At 38.1% G+C, this 23,492-nt stretch overlaps 3 protein-coding genes and 1 pseudogene across 5 annotated transcripts; 2 read left to right on the top strand and 2 right to left on the bottom strand.

Moving 5' to 3' along the window:
• Window positions 1–188: 188 nt before the first annotated feature.
• On the top strand, window positions 189–2,739 carry srt-30 (Serpentine Receptor, class T; the record flags this gene model as incomplete). The annotated part of the gene is made up of 5 exons (NM_071649.2): window positions 189–244; window positions 601–691; window positions 742–1,179; window positions 1,597–1,947; window positions 1,997–2,739. The coding sequence occupies 5 exons, from the start codon at window positions 189–191 to the stop codon at window positions 2,060–2,062; spliced, it is 1,002 nt and encodes a 333-aa protein (NP_504050.1). The 3' UTR covers window positions 2,063–2,739.
• Window positions 2,080–5,934, bottom strand: fpn-1.3 (annotated as a pseudogene). Its single transcript has 6 exons — window positions 5,820–5,934; window positions 5,552–5,705; window positions 5,448–5,510; window positions 3,942–4,150; window positions 2,785–3,368; window positions 2,080–2,320 (listed from the first exon to the last, which is right to left on the bottom strand). Coding segments are annotated over exons 1-6 (1,366 nt in total).
• Window positions 5,935–6,918: 984 nt separating this feature from the next.
• Window positions 6,919–10,597, bottom strand: R08F11.7 (Peroxidase). Its single transcript, NM_071647.5, has 4 exons — window positions 9,794–10,597; window positions 9,206–9,385; window positions 8,624–9,037; window positions 6,919–7,944 (listed from the first exon to the last, which is right to left on the bottom strand). The coding sequence occupies exons 1-4, from the start codon at window positions 10,509–10,511 to the stop codon at window positions 6,935–6,937; spliced, it is 2,322 nt and encodes a 773-aa protein (NP_504048.1). The 5' UTR covers window positions 10,512–10,597; the 3' UTR covers window positions 6,919–6,934.
• Window positions 10,598–16,449: 5,852 nt separating this feature from the next.
• On the top strand, window positions 16,450–23,370 carry R08F11.1 (the record flags this gene model as incomplete). 2 transcript variants are annotated; one of them, NM_001330810.5, is made up of 13 exons in its annotated part: window positions 16,450–16,593; window positions 17,223–17,311; window positions 17,725–18,208; window positions 18,551–18,738; window positions 18,791–18,944; window positions 18,993–19,294; window positions 19,342–19,446; window positions 19,997–20,104; window positions 20,319–20,519; window positions 20,565–20,637; window positions 21,056–21,394; window positions 21,449–21,539; window positions 22,654–23,370. In NM_001330810.5, the coding sequence occupies 13 exons, from the start codon at window positions 16,454–16,456 to the stop codon at window positions 22,837–22,839; spliced, it is 2,460 nt and encodes an 819-aa protein (NP_001317760.1). The 2 variants fall into 2 exon arrangements, with proteins under 2 accessions (NP_001317760.1, NP_001317833.1); NM_001330811.3 differs by lacking the exons at window positions 16,450–16,593; window positions 17,223–17,311; window positions 17,725–18,208; ... (2 more) ...; window positions 18,993–19,294; window positions 19,342–19,446 and having other exon boundaries at window positions 20,005–20,104; window positions 22,654–22,839.
• Window positions 23,371–23,492: the final 122 nt, after the last annotated feature.

Genomic DNA, 23,492 nt, shown 5'->3' with positions numbered 1-23,492 from the left:
AAATCAAAATGTGAATAATTCAGTCGTCTAATCTCACCAAAAAAACAATGAAAGTGAGTACGCATGGCACCTAATCCCGCCTGAAATAGGACGTATTTTTGAGTTGATACGGGATTACGGTACACATGGTATAAATATCGTGGGTTTTTGAGTCAGTGTTGTCGGAATTTTTAAGATAGTTCGCAGCAATGAACAACATCTTCAAGTACGGCTCGATTGCGGAGATCCCATTGTACAATTGCAGGTAGGGTTTACATAGGTAAACTATTTTTCACTGATATTTGAACTTTTAAACTGATTAAACAGCAGAGCCACTGTTCAGGTGGCAGAAAGGCCTGCCTCGCCTACCTCGCCTGCCTTATGGCTACTTCCTACGACCTCATGACCCGCGCATTCTGTAGAGCAGTGCACGAAACCCACTCTGTTTTTTTCCAGTTTTTATTCCTCTTTAGTTCCAGATTCTGCTGATTTTGAAAATTCCAGATTTCAGTTATTTCAATAAAACAAAATCTAGGAAATTCTTCTAACTGAAAATGCAATGTAGAATCCCTAAAAAGTTGTAGAAAATTCATATCTAAAAGGCTGCAAGTCATTTTTCAGTGCTCATACTCCTGAAGAATGGTCGGAACGGGATGGAGTACGCCGTCCACTCTATGGCCTGGCAGATATGACGTATGGACTAGTGTTCAATGTGAGTTGAACTCCGAACTTGGGAAAATATATTCAATTGAGGCATTTCAGTTACTCTACATTCCTATTCTTTCGGTGCTCTTTGAAAAAGAGAACATGCGAATGTCTTGCTTCAAAATCATGATCTTCCTTGCATCGGTGGATATGCTCGCTCTCTGGGTCAACTCAATCATCACCGGATTCCTAGCCTACAAAGGTGCGGTGTACTGTACTTATCCGAACCTGATCTACATTGCTGGATCGGCTGGTTTGAGTCTTTGGTGTTGCTCGTGCATTATCGCAATGTCGCTAGTGATTAACCGCTTGCTGGAGCTGGCCAAACCAACGCTGGCCGCATTTTTGTTCGAAGGCTGTCGCACCTACATTTTCATGGGCTTCGCTATTGGCTACGGATGTTATTTTGCGATTTTCACACCGCCAATCGTATTTTCGTCAAAATATCACACGTGGTTTTTTGATCCCATGATTTTTGTGAACAGAACTGATGAGGTAAGTAAAAACCAGTTTTTTTAGATGTTAGAGTTTTCGCGGACCTAGATCGATGTCGGCTGCTAAGTTATGACTGACATTATAGTACTTTGTAGGATTTCCAAAACGCCTACCACGCCTGCCTAGTGGCCCCCTGCCTAACTCTGCGACCATTATAATGCAATGCGAGACATTGAGTGCAGCGCAAAACCCAAAAAGTGTCGGCCGCTGCACACTTCTTGCAGTAGTGATGCAAACACACAAGCCTTATATTTCATGTCGCAATGCAAAATCAAGACGAGTAGTAAGGCGGGTAGGTTTCAGGCAGGCTTCATGCCATGAAACCGCGCCTGCCTTCCATGGAAGCCCTTGTGCGTTAATATTAATGATTACTGTAGGAAATCGGATTACGATAAAGCCACTCAAACTATATTTCAGTACGCAAACATCCCTCACGGTGTCAACAACTTTCTCGTAGTCGGCCTCACATGTCTCTTGTACGTCTCGTTTTGTTTTGTGCTCGGCAGGAAGCTGAAGCAAGTGTCGAACGGCGGATCCTCAAAGTCGAACAAAATGAGCACCCAAATATTCATCCAGTCTGCAATGATTTGTGCAATCAACCAGATCGCTTCAATTATCTATGTCATCATGAACTTCATCGATGTTCCCTTCTGGCTTATCATTGTTGGACACAGCTTTTGGCAGTTTGGACATGGAGCCCCGGCGATTATTTATCTCTGCCTGAATAAGACTATTAGAAATGGAATAATGAAAAAAATTGGTTTGAAGGTGAGCAGAAGGACGCTTAGACGATCAAGATTAATTTTAAAAATTTCAGAAATCAAACCCAACAACTCACACTACAAAGGACTCGAACAGCGCGGCATTCACCAAAACTAACTGATTTTTTTCCATGTTCACTATTCATTAATATTCTTTGCATACAAATAAAAGAAAAATTGGCCTAGAAGCACACAAAAATATGAGGAAACTATGTAAAGAGCAAAATGTGATGCCTGGGGAAACATGATGACAAGCAGCTCCTTCGGCACCGAGAACGTTTGACACAGTGCCATGTGGAATCCGAAAACTGTATTTCGTTCGGTTTCGGGTACGTGGATTTGCATTGAGTGCGTCACTGCCATGTCCAGGCACCAGAGACCTGGCAATGAAAAAAATGAAGTAATTTTGTTTTAGGGTAGAATTTAGATTTACTCAAATTCCAGAGGGTTTTCCAAAATCTCAGAGCAAACAAAGATTTCATTTTATCTAGCGCAATATACAATTTAACATGGTTTTATTTGAAAACCGGCAAGAAATATGCAGGCACGTCTTCAGTCGTACGTGTGTATGCCTGCCTACCTACGTACCTACCTCGTAGCCTGCCTACCTTCGTACCTACTATGTAGCCTGCCTAAGTTTGTATCTCATACAACTTCGCTTGCGCTTCACACCTGCGTGCCCACTTCATTCCACCTTGCCTACATGCCTACCTCATATCTACCTACGGTGAAGCCTATTCATAAAATCATAAGTACATGTAATTTATGCGCAAGTTTCAAATCTGTATTTTTTAACGATTCCTGACAATAAAAGTTTCTACATTTTCTCAACTATTATACTTACCGAAACGAGAAGTTGCGATAGCAATAAGAAAAATGAGAACGCTTGGACCACTAGTCTTCGGTTCATTTCCTGTAAAATCCATAGGGGAACCGGGCATCCAAATAGTAAGCACTGCGATCAGTGAGAATACTTGTTGAATCGCCAAGCCAACGTATCCAGAATTAAATTATTCCGATTCGTTTTTCAAGAAAAGCGTAAGAAATCACTCCGACCATCCCTGCGACTGCTCCATAAGATTTTAGAGCTCCAATAGTGATTACTGAGAGATCAGAGGCACTTGTTGCGTAGCCAACTGCTAAATTATCAAATCCCATCACTGTTTTGTAGAACAGAGCTATGCCAAATGCAGCGCAGAATGTTGTCTGTTTCCAGTAAGTGGAAATAACTCCTCGTGGCTTTGAAGGTTTGAAAAGTGGTTCCTCGTCAGAAATTGGTAGACTGCAATATCCTTCTTGGCGATTTTGCAGAGAGACATTTTGATTGTATGTTAAACTCAGAAATATAAGTTTTGAAAAAAGAGATAACATCGAGTAAATTCCAAACACGATGAGGGTTTGATGCATTCCAAATTTGGTGAGCAATGTCTGAAAATTTTGATTTTTTTAAAGGGGTTCCGAATCAAAATTTGTAACTTTTTTGTTGCATTCTGATTTTTTTCAATTGTGTAAATGTATGTAGTCAACTATTTGGCACCTCGCTAAAAAGTGTTTTAACTCAGAGCAACTTTCTTCAGGCTTCTGTCCGATTTCAAACTTAGGAAAAAAATTTGTTCAAAAACTTTTTAATCAACGCACGTGATGTCAGTGTGCCTCATTTCGGTTTGATCAATGTAGATCTCCGAAAAATGCGGGAGAAGAGACGCAGAGTTCTCAACTCGTGTCGCCTAGTAAAGAACGTCCTGACATCAAATCTTTTGGGCCAAAAAACCCCTAATTTTTTGTGGATCAAATTGTAATGGGACAGTCTGGTACCACGTGTCAACGTAGCTACTATTTCAACCTTAAATGCAATACTATTTTTGCAAAAATAATCCGGTTTTTTCAAAAAAAAAATTTTTTTTAAAGAAAATGAAAATTAAATTTTTTCTCGATTTTTTTAAAATTAATTCTAAACCAATTTTCAAAGACTAAAAAATTATATATTTGTTTTTTGTTTACCCCGACAACAATTGGCGACAAAATATTCAGCAGTTGATCGAATCCAGTGAGCATTGCATTCTGCCTGCTCAGCTCATTTTTACCATTCAACGCCACCACCCAGTCTCTGGCAATCATCGACTTTTCCGCGTTGAGAAATAATCGGTTGATTGCTCCAAAGAGAATTGCGAGATATAAAAGAGCGGGAACTTGATTTTCTGATTTACAAACTGGAACAAAATCTTGGTTTTTCGATAGTAGCTAGGTATTTTAAACTATCAGGTTGTCCCATAAGTTTTTGTACTATTTTTTTTTTGAAAAAAATTTATTTCTCTCAAGCGACAAGTAGTACTATTCACACAAGTATTCACCATTAGTGTCCACCACTTGTTGCCATTTACTAGGTAACATCATGATGCCACGGGAGAAGAAATCCGGCGAACGCGATGAGAAGAAAGTGGAGAGTTCAGTTTTGAGATGCTCTTCGTCGTCGAATTGCTTGTCGCGCATGTAGTCACTGAGAGACAAAAACAAATGGTAGTCGGTTGGTGCAAGATCTGGAGAATATGGTGGATGCGGTAAAACAGTCCAACCAAGATCTTGCAGCTTTTGGAAAGTCTTCTTGGCGACATGAGGCCTAGCATTATCGTGAAGAAAATATAGTTTTTCATATTTTCCGTTGGTCTTTTCTGCAACTCGGTCCAATTGGGCACAATAGTAATCAGCAGTGATAGTTTTATTAGTTGGCAACAATTCCCAGTGCACGGGTCCTTGAACACCCCACCAGACACAGATCATAATCTTTTTTGGGTGAAGATCAGGCTTTGGCGTCGGTATTCCTTTCTCACCGATCGGAAGCCATTGACGTTTTCTGGAATGGTTAACATAGAGCACCCACTTCTCATCTCCAGTAACCAGATTGTTCAGCCAATCGAACTTTCGACGAAAAGTTAGAAGTTGAGTACAAACGTTGACCCGAGTGAGCTTCTGTGATGCCGAAAGTTCATGAGGCACCCAAGTTCCAAGTTTTGAAGTAAAACCAAGGCGACCCAAGTGACGTGCAATTGTGCTATGACAACACTCAAGCTTCTCTTCCATTTCACGAAGACTAAGACGAGGCTCTTCCTCCACCAGCTTCACTAGGTCTTCTTCATTTAACTCTACCGGTCGCCCAGAACGTTCTATTTCTTCGAGACTGAAGTCGCCGTTCTTGAACTTTTGAAACCAACTCTTTGCTGTATTATAAGAGAGTGCTCCCTCACCCATCGCACCGCATATGTTTCGTTCCGCTTCCATTGCTGAATGACCAAGACGAAATTCATAAAGAAGAAGCAATCTAACGTCTCGACGTTCAAGTTTGATGATTGTCATCGTGGCAAAGTAGAAATGGATGAAATGAATCTTTTCTGAAAGGGGACGACCCGACCTTGACACGACCTACGATGAAAAAATTTTAAAACTTTCTAGAAGTTTTGGAAAAATATTTGAAAAAAAGTACAAAAACTTATGGGACAACCTGATACTTACCAACTAATAAGATAACTTGGAGAAGAATACTAAAGTTATTGAAAAACATGACCATGATGATGGCTGAAATATGAAATTCAAATGTTTTATTTCAAAACCTTAACCTTTTTTCCTGCAAATTTTGTCTATAAACTGCCCCAAAACACCTCCAAATACCATTTGCAGCGAACTTTCCGAAACTTGGCCAATCGACACAAAAAACATCCCGCCAATTGATTCTAGGACTATTGTGACAAAAAACGACCAGGCACGGTATTCCTAAAATGTTATTGGTTTATTTGTAGTGTCTATTTTGTAGTTTGTCGTGTTCGCATTGTAGTTTGTAGTGTAACGTTGTAGTTTGTTTAATACTGTAGATCCAAAAAAACTCACAAGGCATGTGGAAGTATAGGCCGCGTAAAGAAGAACATTGTGATTTGAGATCATATTTTTTGAAGAGACTTGCAATTGGAAAATAATTGATCGCCGCACAAAAAAGATGTCGGGTGGGCGTAGAAGTGTATACATTTTGCATAAATTTGTGAAAATATGATTTTTAAATAATTCAGCAGGAAATTACTGAGTAGAAATCGCCCAGTGAGCTGAAATATCTGTCAATGTGCAATAGGAACAAGTTAAAGGTCAAGTTAGAAGCCGAAATTGTCTTTTTTTTTGTCCAGACGCCCGGTAGATGTTTTCGTGACTAACTGTTTTGTTTTGCAGATCCTTCAGTTTTTGATACCTTTTTAACATCAAGCACAAGCAAAAAACCAATAAAAATATAATTCGAGTCGATTTTCAATAAAAGTGAAAGCAGCCGACATCTCGCTTGCACAGTTTGAGCAGTTGATAGCGGAGAGAGTGCTTTTTTTTGTTGTAAATTCAGCATTTTGAAAATCAGAAAATGCATATTCCTAAGTCCACTTCGAACAAAGTAATAGCAGCCGACGTATCACGGTTTAGCAAGGATAAGGGACTCTAAAAAAATGCCCTATAAAATGTCGGGTGCTTAAACAATTTTCTCATAATAGGAAATAACACGTAGAACATTTTTGTAATACTTTTTTTTCGAAAAATGGAAAAACGAAAATTTTCGTTTTTTTAATTCAAAATCCAGAATTTTCCGGAAAAATCGCTCAAAATTTACGCTATTTTTCGAAAAACCGAAAAACGGAAATGTTCAATTTCTCAAAAATCTAAAAACGAAAAATTATATTTTTCGATTACTCGAAACTCGAAATCTTGAAAACGGAAGTTTTTTGTTTTGTGGTACTTTGAAAATCGAAAAATTCAATATTGAAAAACGACAATTTTCAATTTCTCAAAACTGGCAAACTTCCCATTTTTCAATTTTTCATTTTGTCAAAAACTGAAAATTATTCGATCCTTCTAAAAAATGATTTTATGAGGTTACTGCAAGCACTTCCATCCAGAGATAAAAAAAAAGAAGAACTCGTTTATTTCCATTATTCAAACTATACAATCGGTTCATATTCAATCAAATCTAATTAGAAGAACAATCTTATGTCAATGTCCGGAATCGAAGAGCACGCCACTTGGCTACTGTTCAAGTCGAATATGTCCGTGTTGATCGATGTGATAATAGCCGTATTTTCACAGAAAATCTTGGCAAGCTTCACTCGACGGATCGCATCGATTTGAGTTGGCGTGAATCCTACTGTATTGGCGACGCCGTTTTCGTAGTAGAATCGATCTCCGGTCTTCAGGGCTCTAAACTGTTCGGCGATGATCCAGGAGGCAGTTGGTCCGAGTTGACCTCCAGCAAGTGGCGTTTCCATTACGAGACCGGTGTACAAGTCAATGTCAGCTGGATCAGCGTAGACAGTTTTAAGTGCTGCTAGGTTAGCTGCAGTGAATGTGGAGGACAAGTCATTCCAGGTGTCAACTGGGGAAAGTCCAACAAGGGTACGGTATTTGACATATGGCATAAGCCCGACATCGCGTCCTCTCATAATATTCACAGAGATCAAATCGACTCCTGACCCATTCTTCCCGCGAATTTCAAAAAGTTGATTGCGAATTGGGAACGAGAAATATCGATCCACCTGCATACCAGCTGTCTTGATAAGTCCTAGAAGCATTGTCTCAGATCCTCCGAGGCTCTTCTGGTAGACTTGATCAGCGTAGAAGATATTGTTTCCAAGGTCATAAGCTCCAATGGTCTTATTCGTAGCATCTTGTCTGGCAAAGTCTTGTCTAGACTGACTATGTCCAAATCTGAAGGCAGCTGCTGCAAACTCTCCGCTCAACGCGGCATTCATCGATGTACTGTAGCCTTGGAAGGGTCCAGCACCGGGTTTCATGGGTTTAAGGTTGAAGTCGGTAAGGTACTTGTCAGTTAGGAGCTTTGGAAGGTACTCGTTGTAGACAATCTGTTGCCATTGAGCGACCATGATTTTTCGAACGAATTGGTAGATTTGCTCGTCGTTCCATGAAGGTTGGGCGGCTTTAACTTTGACGGCAAGACGGTTGTGCTCCTTGATGAAGACGATGTGGACTGAAAAAATTTGGAAGTTAGACAATTTTAGAATCGCTCAAAAAATTTTAAAAGCAGTTAGTCTCCAATTTACAAAAATTCACTAAAAAATTAGTTTGAAACTTAACTATTTGGACTCGTTTCTCCATTTTATAATTTTTGTATCGCCAAATTTTTTTTGATAATTTGAATTTCCAGCCCAAACATTTATTAGAAATTTTTAATTTTGTGCCAAAAAAATTGTTTTGGAGAAAATCAGAAAATTGTGTTTTTTTGAAATTTTTACAATTTAAGTTCCCGCGAAAACATTTTCTCAGAAAATTTAAATTCCCAGTCAGCATTTTTGTCAGAAAGTTTGAACTTCCCGACAAAATTTGTTCTCATTCAGAAAGTTCATGTGGTGTCAGAGTGTCTCATTTCGGCTTGATCTACGTAGATCTACAAAAAATGCGGGAGAAGAGACGCAGAGTTCTCAACTGATTACGCATGGTTAAGAACGAGCTGACGTCACATTTTTTTGGGAAATAAATCCCGCATTTTTTGAAGATCAAACCGTAGTGAGACAGCCTGGCACCATGTGAAAGTTTAGAAAGTTTCAGAAAGTTTGAATTTCCCGCCAAAATGTTTTCTCATAAAATTTGAATTTCCCGCCAAAGAAATTCTCACAATATTTGAATTTCTTTTTTCACAACAAACTTACGTGGCAAAAGTCCTGGATGAAGGCAATTTCTGAAGTCACCGGCAGTGAAGCAGTAGTAAGGATTCGTGGATTGGCAGTTTGTGTCATTTGGAGCTTGTGGTGGAAGAACGTATCCTATTCCGGTATTGGTGAGCAGAAGCCCGTTTTGGAAGCTTCTGACAGTACGAGCCTCGCAATCCGACGAACCGTATACCGCGGACATGTCGAGGTAGTGGGAGTTTTGATCGATTTGGGTTCGAACTCCGAACCCAGATTGGCCATTGAGGGCACGGGTTAGACGGATGCATCTGGCTTCTGTCCTGGACACCGGGGTGAAGTACTTGTCGTCGGCTGGCGCTGGGATTGGAGCGCAGTTGGTGGAGATAGTTGTTGGGGAGGAGCACGAGGTACAGTTCAAGCTGGATCCGTCTTTGGCTGGAAATTTGAAACCGTGTAAAAGCTCTTGTTGTCTTTGTTTAAGCTTCATAATATATAATATGTACAGTAAAAAATTATCAATTTAAAATTCAAAAGTATCCTATACTATATTGTAGATCTACACCAAAAACCCTAAAAAATTTCAAAAAAATCCAGCATTCTCACCGGTAGAAGAAGGCATAAAAATGATGTCATGAGCAATAAACTGGCCAATTTGCATGTGAAGATGGTTGACCGATGGCGAGAAGTTTGGAGTTGACCCCTCGTCGTGAAGCTTGTTGGAGATGAGCCGAGTGGATGGGAGTGGCGAGCCAGTGACCGAGGTGTTGCGGATAGCTTGGAGGCCTGAAGAGAGCGGGTTTTATAAACTGAGATAGTTGATTTCTATTTCCAACAAATCTGTATTCGGGAAATCGGCAAATCCGGCAAATGCCGGTTTTTAAAACTTTCGGTTTAAGCTCCTAAATCTACAAAAAAGTATCAAATTTATATTTCCGGCGATTCTGTATTCCGGTAATTGCCGGTTTACAAAATTTCCGGCAATCGGCAATTCCGGCAATTGCCAGTTTTGGGAATTTTCGGCAATCGGCAATTTCGGCAAGTGCCCGAAATTTCCGAATTTGCCGAAAATTCGATTGCCGAACGACCAATGCGCGCACCCCACATTTAGTGCTTCGGGATACTGCTCTTGGCTCAATTCAGACTTTAAAGCCCACAACCTGGCTCAAAACGCTAGTATCAAAACCAACTTACCATCTGTATAGCTAGTTGTTCCGAGAAGCCGTCTGATTGCTGTCACCGAGTTGGCTTGAGTTGGTTTGCCCCTGTTGTTGCAGTATCCTGTGATAGATCTGATGCGATCGTGAACTGGATCCGAGCAGCTTTTTGGTGGTCCTTGACATGTTGCGTTGGATTTCGGTGGTGAGTACTCGGTCCTTCCACCTCCACCCTGTTGCTCTCCAGAATTTCTCTTCTTTCTTCCGTCCTGTTCTCCGCTTCTACCTCCGTCTCCACCTCTTCCGCCGCCCCCTCCACCTCGTCCACCACCTCCTCCACCTTGCCGTTTACCACGAGATTGTCTCTTTTGTCTCAAGTTAGCCACAAAAGATTCCTGCTCAACTTCATCCACGCTTCTCTTTTTTCTTGCCGAGCTTTCTCCGGCGTTGAGCTCCGTGAGAACTTCATTCGCATCCTCTAATATATCCACACCATACTTCTTGACCAAAATCTGAGTAGCGATCTCTAACACGTCACCGGTGAACTGCAACTGTTTGGACTCGGCATTGGCGATTTGCGACGATACTATGGCTCCATCGGCGACTGATGGCTCCGAAGAAAAAGAAGAGTCCACAGTGTTCAAGGCCTCGAAGAGAGCTTCTTGAACAGCTTGTCGAGTTTCATCAGTCACGGCTCCGTAGACGGCCGAACTAATAGTAGCTAGAATATAGAGACAAGTTAAAGTTGTCCGCATACTTCTTCTTTTGCGGAAAGTATGAAGATCAGCCACGTTTCAGAGCATGTTTTATACGTACATGAAAGCATAGGGGGTGGCCTTTGAGATCAGTGTCCATGTTGTTGGCTCAGCTGTAACTTGTGCTTTTGAAGAGGAAAAGGATGGTAGATTGAGTCATGAACTTGAAGTATTCATCTGCGTGGGTGGTATGGTAATGTATGAGGGCCACCTACGTGATGATAATTCGATTTGGAAACATAAAGTCTGATGTGTGTTCAGACAGCAGAGAAGAACAAAAACAAAAACTGAAATTCGATGCCTCGTTGTATGCAAAAACAAAATAGTGTTTTTTTTTCGCTCACTCCAAAAAATTGACTTTAAAATGTATATATTTCAAAATTATATTTTTTAATTTTTATATCTGAAGAAATTATGTAGGTATTAAAAATTAGTTAGTTTTAAAGTTGTATTTGGTATACATATTTAGACTGTTTCCTGTCATTTAAATTTTAAAAAAACCACAGACGCTGTTCCACTTTTAGACGTGAAACTTATAGAAAAAACTATGGTAAAACTATGAAAAAAGGCATATTTTGATTTTTTATAAAACAGATTCGAAAAAAATTTTTCAACGTTTTTCAATGATACTTAGAGATCTTACAATGTAAGTATTTCAGGTTTTATTTGAAAGAGAACCTTCAAGAAAAGTTCCATACAAAAAATTTAGCGGCGAACGATGCGCGTAAAATTGCTCCAAATGATAATTTTTAAAATTTTTGTTATTTTTAGGGTGTAAGGTAGGTAAATATTCTGGAAGCTCTTTGGTTTTTTTTTAATTATTTTTTTTTATCTGAAAACTTTTTTACCCTACTTTTTCAGATTTTTTTCAAATAAAATGTTGCAAAAAGCTTCCAGAATCGTTGCCTAAGCTGTTTTACGGGCCTCTAAAGTAGTGAAAAATGCACTGATTGCAAATTCAGATCGACTTTTTTCTAGTCCGCAGCTAAATTTTATGTAGGGACCGTTTTCAGACGTTTTGTTTAAAATTAATACAAAAAGACATTGCTCCACATTCAAACTTTGTAGTGAAAGATTACCTAGAGACATAAAAACCCAACACCCTCTTACCCGAAAAGTTCAAAACCCCCAGTCATCATCCAAAAGGTGCTTATTTATTCTGATATTTCTGATGTACTTCGATCACGAGAAACTTTCAAATTCGTCCTTTTCAAAGTTCATACTTCTTTATCTTTTTCTCCAAATACTCGGTAAACCTGACGCAAAAAAAGTGCGAAATCTCTGCACTCTTCTTTCTCCCTCCTCTGTGCTGCAATTATTTCTTATGTCCTTTTGGATTTAGACTCATAAAATTGCTTCTTTTTTCTTACTGGCTTCATCATACACGCACATCTGTGTGTATGTGCATGTGTCTCATCATCTTCCGTCAAAATGTCGCCGTCTTCTTTGCCTTTTCCGTCTGCCCGAGCCCTTTTCTCAAGTACTACAATCCGCCCTTCATTAGCACACGCACACTGAAATCACATCTTTTTACTTTTTTCTCTTTTTTTCTTACTTCTCATCTCTTTTCACTTGTCTGGAGTAATCCGAGCAATGAGTTTTGGATATCCTTGTTTTTGTCGGCCAAGCCATGGCAATTAGGATTTGGTTTTCTGCTTATAGGGAGGTCCTAAAATTAGTATATATTTTCTTATTTTAAGCAGTTGTTCTTGAATTTTTTCTAGATACAGTTTTTCATGTGAATCTGAAAGCTAGGGCCTCCATGGTAGGCAGGCACGGTTTCAGGGCCTGAAGCCTGCCTTAAACCTACCCGCTTCATGCCGGCCTTTCGCCTCATTTCTGCAATGTTACGTGAATTTACAAATTCAGAATTTTCTCATTTCTATCGATTTGATGAAAATCGAATGAAGAAATTAACAAAAAGTTCACGGGCGCGGATCGAGGCGAGAGGCAGGCGGAGGTCGCTTTAAGGTCAGGCAGGCAGGCGTCTAAATAACCGCCTACATTCTAGTGTAATTTTGTGGAAAGTACTTGTGACATTACCAGTCTGGGAAGTGAGTCGCATATATGCATTCCTGCACGTCTTGAGCCCACATATGCCTACGCCTGCCTTTAGCATAACTTCTCGTGCCTATGCCTGCCTTGAGTTTTACAAGTGCATTTTCTTTTAATTTCTATTAACAATTTTCAACTACTTAATTGTCACAAGGCAATAAAGCGAACATCCAGAGTTCATTCCAAAATGCGAAAAAATAAACGATAGGCAGGCAGCCAGGTAGGCATGACGTACCTGCCTACCATCAATTTTTAACAATACTTTCTATTTCTCAAAGTTCCAATTGGATATTTTTAGTTTTAGAAAAATTAGTTTTAGTTGCCTAAAATAGTTTGAAATTTTTTCCATTTGGCTCATTGAAAAAATAATTTTTTATTATGATTATATTCGAAAAATATTTATAACCCAACCAATAAAATCAAATAATTTCTTGAAAAACCAGAAAAAAATAATTTTTTGCAACCGATGTATGCCCTTCTAGCTAGTTTGAGCTATTTTTGTTTGCACAAAACTAGTCTCGCCGAAAAATTGTTTGAACAGATTGAAATTTTGAAACCAAAGGTTTTCTGTCCAAATAGAGCGTCAGCATTTTTTGCCCCGACTTTTTTGCTAAATTACATGACTATTGACAACAAAATTTCGACCCCACGCTTAATGTCAATAATGAAGAAAAATGGTCTAGTTTTGAAAAGAGAGATGGATAGTTTGGTGGGGGATTGGGAGCTTTTTGAAATTTTGGAAAATTTTTGAAAAAAATATTTTTAATGATTTTTAAAAGCAAAAAAACAGAGGTAAATTTCTTTTGTAATCTTAACTGCAAAGCAAAATGAGAAAAAATGTTTCTCGAAAATTGGAAATTTCCCGAGATATAATACTTTAAACTGTCCAGACAAGTTCACTCGTTTTAGCGGAAATTCAAAAAAATAGCAGTAATTTTTAGCTTTTTTGTAAAATTTTAATTTAATTTTTTAATTTTAAAAAACGTAAATTTTTAAGCACAGGACAGATTTAAACGAAGCTTAAAAATTGCAGAAGAAAAAATGTCAAACGTTCATACAATGTTCACGAAAACCGCTATTTTGGGAATTTCTCATGAGGAATTTACATGAAGTTCATAAGATATGCGTTTTCCCTTGCACCACAATTTTACCAGAAATCTCGAAAAAACTATTTACATGTGCTGTTTTTGTAAGTTTTAGCAAACTGACTATTAAAAATCGAAAATACAAAAAAAAAATTAAAAATTATTTGAATAGTTTTTAAGTTTAAAATTTGACTTTCTGAAAATTTTCTGAGAATTTTTTTTCACATTTTTTTGGAAGTAAAAAAATTTCACACACTTAAAACATTTGGTTTTGAGAAAGAGATTTTCTGAAATTCTGAAAAAAACTCAAGAATCTGAGAAATTTCATTAGAAATATCATTCAAAAATATTCTTAAAAAATTCAAGAATTTTTTTTCAATATTTTCCCGTTTGCACACTTTCTGAATAATTTTGAACTTTGGAAAAAAAAATAATTCAAAAATTTGAACGAGAAAAAAAAAGGAAAATATCGATGTCTTCTCCATAGAAACCATGTCATTTTCCGCGGAATGAAATATTTCTCCGATAAATTTTTTCCGTGAAAATCCTATTATTTCTCAGCTTTGCCTTTTTGGATTTTTCAATAAAAAACTCGATATTCTCATAAATACATGATTTTTTGAGCTTTTACCTGTTCTGACTTGATTTTGATAATTATTTTTAGATTTTGAAAAAAATACAAATCTGATACATTTCTGAGAATTTTCATGTTTTATTTTCAAATCAAACATTTTGTGAACAAAATTTTCAATTTTTGTCAATTTTCAATTTTTTTAAAAATTGCCGAGTTATCAAAACAATCTAAAAATCTAACGGTATGTGACTTGGCGTTGGAGCGCGATTGTATTACAGTCCACGAGAGAGGAATTGACCCTAAATTTGAAAAATCTCTATTTTCAATACAAAAAGTAGGGGATTAACTTTTTTCTTTGTCAAGTTAAGCCTTATTTTCCCATGAACCTTTTATTATTCAGCTCGCCAAACACATTGTTCTCGATTCTATTTTTGGCATTCTGAAATCATGAAAAACAAGAAATTAATGCTTTTCGACACGTAGAGATTTTTTTCTTCCGCATAGACATAAAATGGCCCTGTCTGCCTGCCTTGTGCCTTTTTGTTTCAAAGTTTACTGATCCAATAAAAATAAGAGATTGAAATTGAGCACACCAAATACTTGAGGTCACATCAAAATTCTTCAATTGTGCGTCAGGCAGGCAGGCATACGGTAGGCACGTTGTAATGGAGGCCTGCGAATTTCGAAAAGTTGTTGTTTTTTTTGGGTGCTCCCAATAATTTTTCACGGGGTGGTCCCAAGAGTATTTGAACATGAAGAAAGTGTTAGAATAAGATGAATGTGTTTATTTTTGGCGAATGAGCATTTGATCAGTTGAGTTAATATTTTCCTTCTTTAATTTGTTCTTGCAAAATAGCTTGAAGAGTCATAAAAGAGCAGATAAACAAAACATTAGATGCGAAAATACCTTTTAAAATTTAAAATTTTTAAGGTGATTGATATCTAATTTTTATAACATTTTCCGTTAATTCTTAAAATGCTGTTTCTCTTAAATAATATTTTTAATCCAACTTCCATAATTTCACTATACGAAAATATAACCTTATCTGGTGACTTTTCTTTTTAATCCGTAAAATTTGAATTCTCCATGGCTTCTCTCTAATCCTTAAATTATTATCCGGGAAGTATAAAAGTGTTCGAGATCTTTGTTCAAATCTGTAAGGTTTTTCGGCTTTATTAAACGATTTATTTTTTGTGTCCCACATGCTTAAAATTTTTCAGAATTATTTCTCAAGGATAGCTTGATAACCTATTTAAAAAATCGAAGAAACTGAGAAATAAGCTTAAAAATTGATAAATTAACATTAATCGTTAATCGTTAATTCTCGGAAAAAATGTCTGAAAATCGGGCATTTTGTTTTGTTGAAAATTGTTAGAAATCAACAAAAAAAATATAAATTTTTTAAAATAAATTTTTAACAATTCTATTCTGCCAATATGGTCTATTTTCCACATTTTTGAATACAAAAAATATCTGATTTTTCTGTTGAATATTCCATATTTTATTGAGAATTTAAGAAAAGTGGTCGAATGTTGCTTTGAAATTTGGTATATTTTTCAATTAGTTCCAATTGGTGTAAAGTGTTTCCTTAAAATATGAAATGTTGCTGCATTTCAAAAAAATTTAGAAATTAATAACTTTAAAGTTTTTTCGTTTTTTTTTTCAATCTATTAATCTTTTCAAAGTCAAAGGACTAGTTGTAAAGTTGGATGTCAAATGTTTTCCCGTGCCCCAATGTAGTCCAGGTCACAAAGACTACAGACTACACATGTGTTCGCTCATTGCACAATCAATGACATCACAATGTGTTCTATTTATATGCAAATCAAATGATTATCTCTCCTTCTCTCTTTTATAAAATATTTTTCTGTGGTTTGCCACAAAATGCGTTCTTATCTCGAATAAAAACTCCAATTTTCAATCTGTTTTTTTTTCCTATTTTTTATTCATTTTGTGATAACTGTCTTGTCTCTCAATTTCTCCTCCTCCGATAAAAAAGTTCTATGGTTTGTGACTTGTTGTTCTTTTGATGTCTAAGTCTCTTATGAAACTATTTTTCTAACTTGAAATATTTGCAAAATATCCTTTATTCTGTAAAACATGAGAACTAATTATGTTTGTTGCAGGTGAAACAATATATTTTTTTTCCTGTTTTTTTTTTTTATCAAAAGATCACGTTTATAATTTCACTCATGTAAACTCATTTTCCAATTTTCCAGATTCCACAATGAGCTTCGAGCACCGTGACCGGATGCTCGAGGGCATTGGCTGGAAGGCTCGTGGAGATCGCATTCCCGAGTTTCCGAATCCACGGCCTTTTTTCCCAAGGCTCAAGCATTCGATTAAGCTGATTCCGCTTTTTGTGAGGTACTATTTATTTTTTTTTATAAAGAATGCTTATAGTTTTTGTGAATGAAGTGCAAATACAATTCTGCCTTTTTTCTTTTTTTTTTCAATAAAAAAAAACAGGAAAATTCCACAAAAATAAAACAAATTTTTCAACGAGAAAAAAACAAAACAAAATGTTTTTTTTTTCAATGAGAAACCCAGAAAATGCATTATTTACGAATTTAAAAAATGCAGTAAAGTTTCAATTTTTGATGGGAAAAATCCAATTTTTCGCTGAAAAAATAATAAACATGTCGACTTTTTTAATATCAAAAGTCAGAAAATTTAAGTTTTCAGGTGAAAAAACTATGTAAAATTTCAATTTTAAAATCAGAAAATGTATAATTTTGAAAAAAAAAAGTATGTTTTTTTTTCAAAAATATTTTAATTTTTCCAATAAAAAAAGTCAGCAAATTGAAGTTTTCAGGTGAAAATGTCTATTAAATTCAATTTTTTAAATGGAAAATTCAAGCTTTCCGACAAAAAACACTGGAAAAATCCAATATTTTCAATGAAAAATTATAAAATTCAAGCTTTCAGCTGAAAACAATGCAGTGAAATTTCAATTTTTCAATGAAAAAACACTGAATAACATGAAAATTTTCCAGAGTCGCTTTGCACACTTTTGTGGAGTGGTGGAACGGTCGAGAAGCTTTCATAGACATTTTTAACGTTTTCAGGCATTTTACGTATACTGGTGAGTTACATTTTTCTTTTTTTTCCCTTATTTTTGCAGCTCTGTCATTTTTAAGTTATTTTTAAAAATTTAAAAATGAGAATACTTTGCAAAGCAGATTGCTATTGATTTTGTAAAATAATTATCTGGTCGACAACTTTTTGATATCAAAAAATCAGCAGAGTTATGCGGTTTCCAAAGCAGAAGCCATAAGAACAAAACACCAAGGGATCACTTTATATCGTTAATCTCTTTGGTTTTTTTGTTGATTTAAGTGATTTCCTAAAAAAAATATAAATAGAACCTGCCTTTTTTTGAAGTCAACATTCCGGGAAGCTTATTAATTCTTAGAGAACCCGCGCGCCGACCAATCATCGCCGTTGGTCAAGCCCATCGCACATCGCTTATTGGTCGGCAAATTTGAAAGTGTTCAGGTGTCCCACTGGGTGGAATCGGATGCGGCTCAATTGGAACCGATTTTCGTGGCGGGTTCAACCGTTTCTCAATCATTCCCGGAATCAAGGAACAGACGGAAACTCAAAAGTGCAATCAGTTCATCGTAACGGTGCACTCGAAAAAGACGTTTGAGCTCATCTACCAATCGATTCTCTCGTGTGCCGAGTTTCCAGCGACCGTACTTCCAAAATGGGATACCACCATTCCAGCGGAAGACGTCAGATATCGAGGCCTATTTCCACGGGCTTGGCAGGAATTCCGGCTGGGCTCATCGGGAGTTACAGTTGTAGTGGAGCACTTGTCGCCGGTGATTCCCGGCGACTATTCAGACTCATCACTTCCGCTGGCCAATTTTGAATTCCACGTGTTTAATGATTCGTATGAGGAGGTGGAGGTGTCGATCACAATGTCGTTTAGGAATGGAACAGGGAATAGGAAATGGAACGATGAGAACCTTTGCCAGTGAGTTTACATTCTTTAACGTCTTAACGTCTTTAGGTTTTTGGAGCTTCAGGGCCTTAGGACTTTAGGCTTTTAGACCTTCATGTCTTTAAGGCTTTAGGTCTTGATGTCTTGAGGGCTTTAGGGCTTTAGGCCTTAACAAGTTGTAACTTTGCCAAATTGCCGAAATTTGAAATTTTAGCTACGTTTTTTTCTCGAAACAATGAACCAACATAACTTTTTTATGAGAAAGTTTCAGAGCATTTCATTACAAAATTCGGTAGTTTTGGAACAATTTGAGTCTAAAAAAATAGAGTCTCAGATCTCGGCACTCCTCATTGAATTACCGGTTTCTTCTTTCAGAAGCCAGAAAATCCAGAAAGACACGATGGTAGTCAGAACCCTGGCTCACACCGTAAAAGGAATGCCAGTGACTTATGCAATCGGTACGGAAGAGAAGAATGGTTCCAAGGTTACCACGTGCCTTTTTGACCCAAATGGTACCGGAGGTCGGTTGTGGAGTGATTTGGAAGCCTATGGGCACCTTTCTTGTGAGTTTCTTTTTTTTTTGAGAAAAACATCGTTGCAATTTTATTTTTCCAGCCTACGACCATCTTCCATCAAAACCTAAAGAACTCGGAATCGCAGTTTGCTCATCATTCTTCGTCCCACCGGATGGGGCCCACAACACCCAGTTCTCACTCACTTGGTACATGCCGCAAGTGCATTTCGGAACTGCTGAGCGATTTTATAATCGGTTTTAAAATTTATAATAAATTTAAATAATTAGATGATGAATTTCCAGAAGATACTGTAGATTTTTCAACGGGCCCGACGCCGACGAGGTAACCGCCGCCATCTGCCGGCACGGGCTGCAGAACTTTTCCACGTGGCAGAAGAAGATAGAGGACTGGCAGGCACCGGTGCTTAATGACCAGAAGCTCCCGGAATGGTACAAAAGTGCAATTTTTAACGAGCTCTACTATATTGTCGACGGAAGTACGGTTTGGTTTGAATACGACCCGGATTGGAAAACCGAGGAGAGTTTGATGAGCGAGCAGACGGAGAAGCAGTTCAAGGAGTACGGTAGATTTGGATACATGGAATGTAAGTAGACTGGCGTTGCACCATGAGCTTGAACTTTTGGTTTTCAGCATGGGAATATTTCATGATAAACACTTATGATGTGCATTTCTACTCGAGTTGGGCGATTTTAAAGAACTGGCCTCAAATTGAAATGTCCATGCAGTTGGATTTTGGTGAGTTTTTTTTAATTATTTGGGGTCCTACTATTGAAATCATAGATTCAGAAATTTGAAAAAAATTGCGCGGGCTTGCTGCAAAACAATAGGTATTATTTATCCGTAGAGCAGGGATGCAATAACATGTCAAAGTTCGTTTTTGATCTACATATCCAATGCAATTCTGCTCCAACGCACAACCTCTACGCCGCTAAATCGGGAAAAAGGTGTGTGTCAAACATGGCGCATCGAGTGCCACCTGGTGCCAGGCTGTTCGATTTCGGTTTTATCTACAAAAAATGCGGGAATGTTTTGTCCAAAAACTGTGACGTCAGCGCGTTCTTAATCATTAGAAATCAGTTGAGAACTCTGCGTCTCTTCTCCCGCATTTTTGTAGGTCAAAAAAATAGACACTCTGACACTACGTGGAGTGCTTCCCCTGTAAACACGTTCTAAGTTGAACATGGTGCATCAAACAAAAACGTGTAATGGGCTTTAATTTAACCGTCAGGAAAAAGTCATCAAATGTGCTCCAATGCAAATCTCAAAAATATCGATTATTTTTCAGCCGACCAAATGGACCGTGTGGACAACAACATTGCAACTTCACTAGCTGACGGCGAGCAAATGACAATCAAAAGCGTTGACCGAATCCCCCACGATATGGGGCATCCAAGTAAGCTTCGCATATCGGCCTTTCCTCGACTACGCTACAGTAGTAAACGAAATACCGTAACCCACCACTTACCGTGTGTGTTCATGTTCTTTTGTTGCTTGTCTGCTTACTCACCTACTCACCATAGTCCTAGAAAGGCCGGCCTTCTCACCCGTTTGTGTGCTTTTTTGCTGCATTTCAGCCAAAGGTTGTATTCAAGAGAAGCGACTTTCAGTGGCCGACCCGTGGATCCATACGAATGCGTACATTCTTCATGACACTGGACGATGGAAGGATTTGAACTTGAAGTTTGTGATAAGTTGTTATCGGGACTGGAAGCTAATTGAGTTGGGCTCCGAGAAGGGCCAAGTCTTAGAGTTTTTCCTTGGGAAGTGTACCAAGATTGTGGACGGGGCGTTGGAGTGCTGGGATAAAGGTAATCACCGGCTGACCGAGTTCCAATAAAAACCGCAACTTTTAGACAATGACGGAATGATTGAGAACGACGGGTTTGCCGATCAGACGTATGATGTTTGGAAGATGACAGGCACAAGGTAGGCGATACATTTGCGAGTAAAATAAAATGCATTCTTGCCGTTTTTCACAATCTCGTAGATCTTCGCAATTTAGACAAAAAAATGCACATTAAAGGTGGAGTAACGCCAGTAGAAAAATTCTAAAAATCCACTCAAGTGGTTCCAAAATGACCAAGCACACGTGGTGCCAGACTGTCCCATCACGGTTTGATCTACAAAAAATGCGGGATTTTTTTCCCAGAAAAATGTGACGTCAGCACGTTCTTAACTATGGCGAAATCAGTTGGAAACTCTGCGTCTCTTCCCCCGCATTTTTTGTAGATCTACGTAGATCATGCCGAAATGAGACACTCTGAAGTTTCACAATTTTCAAAAAGTTTGACGCGAATTTCAAAACTACAACACAGTTTCTAAAAACTAGAAAAAAATATTGCAGCGCCTACTGTGGATCCTTATGGATCGCGGCGCTCTCCTCCTACATCGAAATGCTCAAACAATCTGGGCTTCCCACAAAACACTACGAGGAGAAGCTCGAAATGGCCTATGACGCGTACATCGGGAAGCTGTGGAACGGGACATTTTTCAAGTTTGACGAGCTCCCGGAAAACTCGAAGATCGTGATGGCCGATCAGTTGTGTGGATTCTGGGCGATGACGGCAATGGATGAGCCTGTTCAGATATCCAAGGACAAGATGAAGTCGGCGCTGGACACGATTTTCAAGTACAACGTTCAAATGTATAATAATGGAAGATGTGGAGCTGTGAATGGGTATTTGTGAGTTTTGCACAAATCTTGCATCATAGTTTACGCACAACATTTTTTTTTCAGAACCAGCGAACGCGTCGACGGATCCAGCATTCAGAGTGAAGAAGTATGGGCTGGCATCACTTATGCACTCTCCGCGATGATGATTGAAAAAGTGGGTGACATATTACGGGAACACAAAATTCTAATAATGCGTATTGCACAACATATTTGACGCGCAAAATATCTCGTAACGAAAAATACAGTAATTCTTTAAATGGCTACGGTAGCTCTTCTGTCGATTTACGGGCTCAATTTTTGAGATGAATTTCTTTTTTCTCTATTTTAATGTTTGCACGTGCCTCGCTCACTGGCCTAAATCAAATTCCCGGAGACTGGAAAACTCCATTTATCAAATCAAAAAATGGCCTAAGAAAAGCGCGGACGAGGAAAAATCCTCGGTCATGTAGTCCTCTCGGAGTTTTCCGGTCGATTTCATTAATTTTCTCCGGCTTTTTCTTCGATTTTGATTTTGCTTCTCCGTATTTGTGTAGTTTTTTTTTAAAATTAAATTGATAATCATGTCAATTCTCTGAAAATATGCCAGAAAAACAGATTCGACAAGAAAAAAAAATGAAATGAAATGACCGAGAGGAGTCCACCTTTGCGTTCGGGCGCGTTTGCATAGTTTCATTGCAAAAGGGCACGTGGTGTCAGAGTGTTGCATTTCGGTTTGATCTACGTAGATCCATAAAAAATGCGGAAAAGGACACTCAGAGTTCTCAACTGATTTCACATGGTTAAGAACGTGCTGACGTCACATTTGTTTGGACAAAAAAATCCAGCATTTTTGTAGATCAAATCGTAATGGGACAACCTGGCACCACGTGCCAAGTCTGCCACGCACCCTTCCTTTTCGAACTAGGTCGGCTAGTTTGAAACATTTTACAATATATGATCCATGTTTCGCCGTCTCCTCAGTAATGTGATCATTTGAAGTTTCGAGAATTTGAATCGCCGCGTCGTAGTCACATTTGTTTGGGCAAAAAATTCTCGCATTTTTTGTAGATCAAACCGTAATGGGACACCACGTGACGACCTATCGATAAATAAACTATTTTAATTCGTTTTGAAAATCTCGCCCGTAAATCGACATGCTACAGTAATCATTTAAAGAATTACTGTAGTTATCGCTACGAGATATTTTGCGCGTCAAATATGTTGCGCATTACGCAGTCTCAGAAACGTAATAAACCACATTTTACGCGCAAATCGAACAAATTTTCCAGGGCATGGATGAGCAAGCATTCAAAACTTCTGAAGGGCTCTTCGAATCCATTTGGCACCGCTTTCCACTTCAGTATCAGACTCCAGAAGCCATCACCTCCGACGGAATGTACAGAGCCTTGGGCTACATGCGCCCTTTGTCAATTTGGGCGATTCAACACGCGCTGGACAGGCGTTACAGGGAATAAAATGAATAGCTGCACAATTTTTGTATTTACCGTATTTCTTCTATTAGTATGGCCTCCCTATTAGACTTGCACTCCCTATTAGTATTGCTCCTTGAACACCCTCCGAAAATTAGTATTGCACTCCCTATGAGTGTTGCACTCCCTAATAGTCTTGCATCTACTTTTTTTTTGGTACAAACCCACCCTACTAATTTTGAGATTTGAACAACATTTTTTGCCTACTTTGCAACAATTTTGGTAAAATTTCTATGAAATTGAAGTTATTGTACCTTTTTGTTGCAATTACAATCAAATTTTCTGAATTTTCACATAAGATTCGAGTTTTTTCTGGAAAAAAACTAGTAAGCTCAAAGTCAGAAAATGTTCTGAACATTAGTATTGCACTCCCTAATAGTCTTGCACTCCCTATTAGTATTGCAAGCGGGAAGACCATCGAAAAATAGTATTGCAGCCATATTAATAGAAGAAATACGGTATACGCTTTTTTTATTTGTAAATTTCAAGTCAACCAATAAATCCATCTTTTAAAAAAATAAAAAAGCACATGTCCTGTAATTCGCACTTTTCGCTGAACCACTTGCCAAAAAGGGATGTTTACTTTTGGTGACCATCAGTTAACGCGTACAAAAATCAGAAAAGTCACGTTCACCGCG

Source organism: Caenorhabditis elegans, chromosome V, assembly GCF_000002985.6.
Source record: "Caenorhabditis elegans chromosome V".
NCBI classification, from domain to species: domain Eukaryota; kingdom Metazoa; phylum Nematoda; class Chromadorea; order Rhabditida; family Rhabditidae; genus Caenorhabditis; species Caenorhabditis elegans.
The sequence above is the reverse complement of the archived record's forward strand: the minus strand, read 5'-3'. Positions and strand labels throughout refer to the sequence as shown.

Coding starts and splice junctions, on each gene's coding strand:
- R08F11.7 (NM_071647.5), bottom strand. CDS start 10,511: ATGCGGACAACTTTAACTTGTCTCTATATTCTAGCTACTATTAGTTCG. Junction 9,386..9,793: donor AACAACTAGCTATACAGATG/GTAAGTTGGTTT, acceptor CGCTCTCTTCAG/GCCTCCAAGCTATCCGCAAC. Junction 9,038..9,205: donor TTTTATGCCTTCTTCTACCG/GTGAGAATGCTG, acceptor TCAAATTTCCAG/CCAAAGACGGATCCAGCTTG.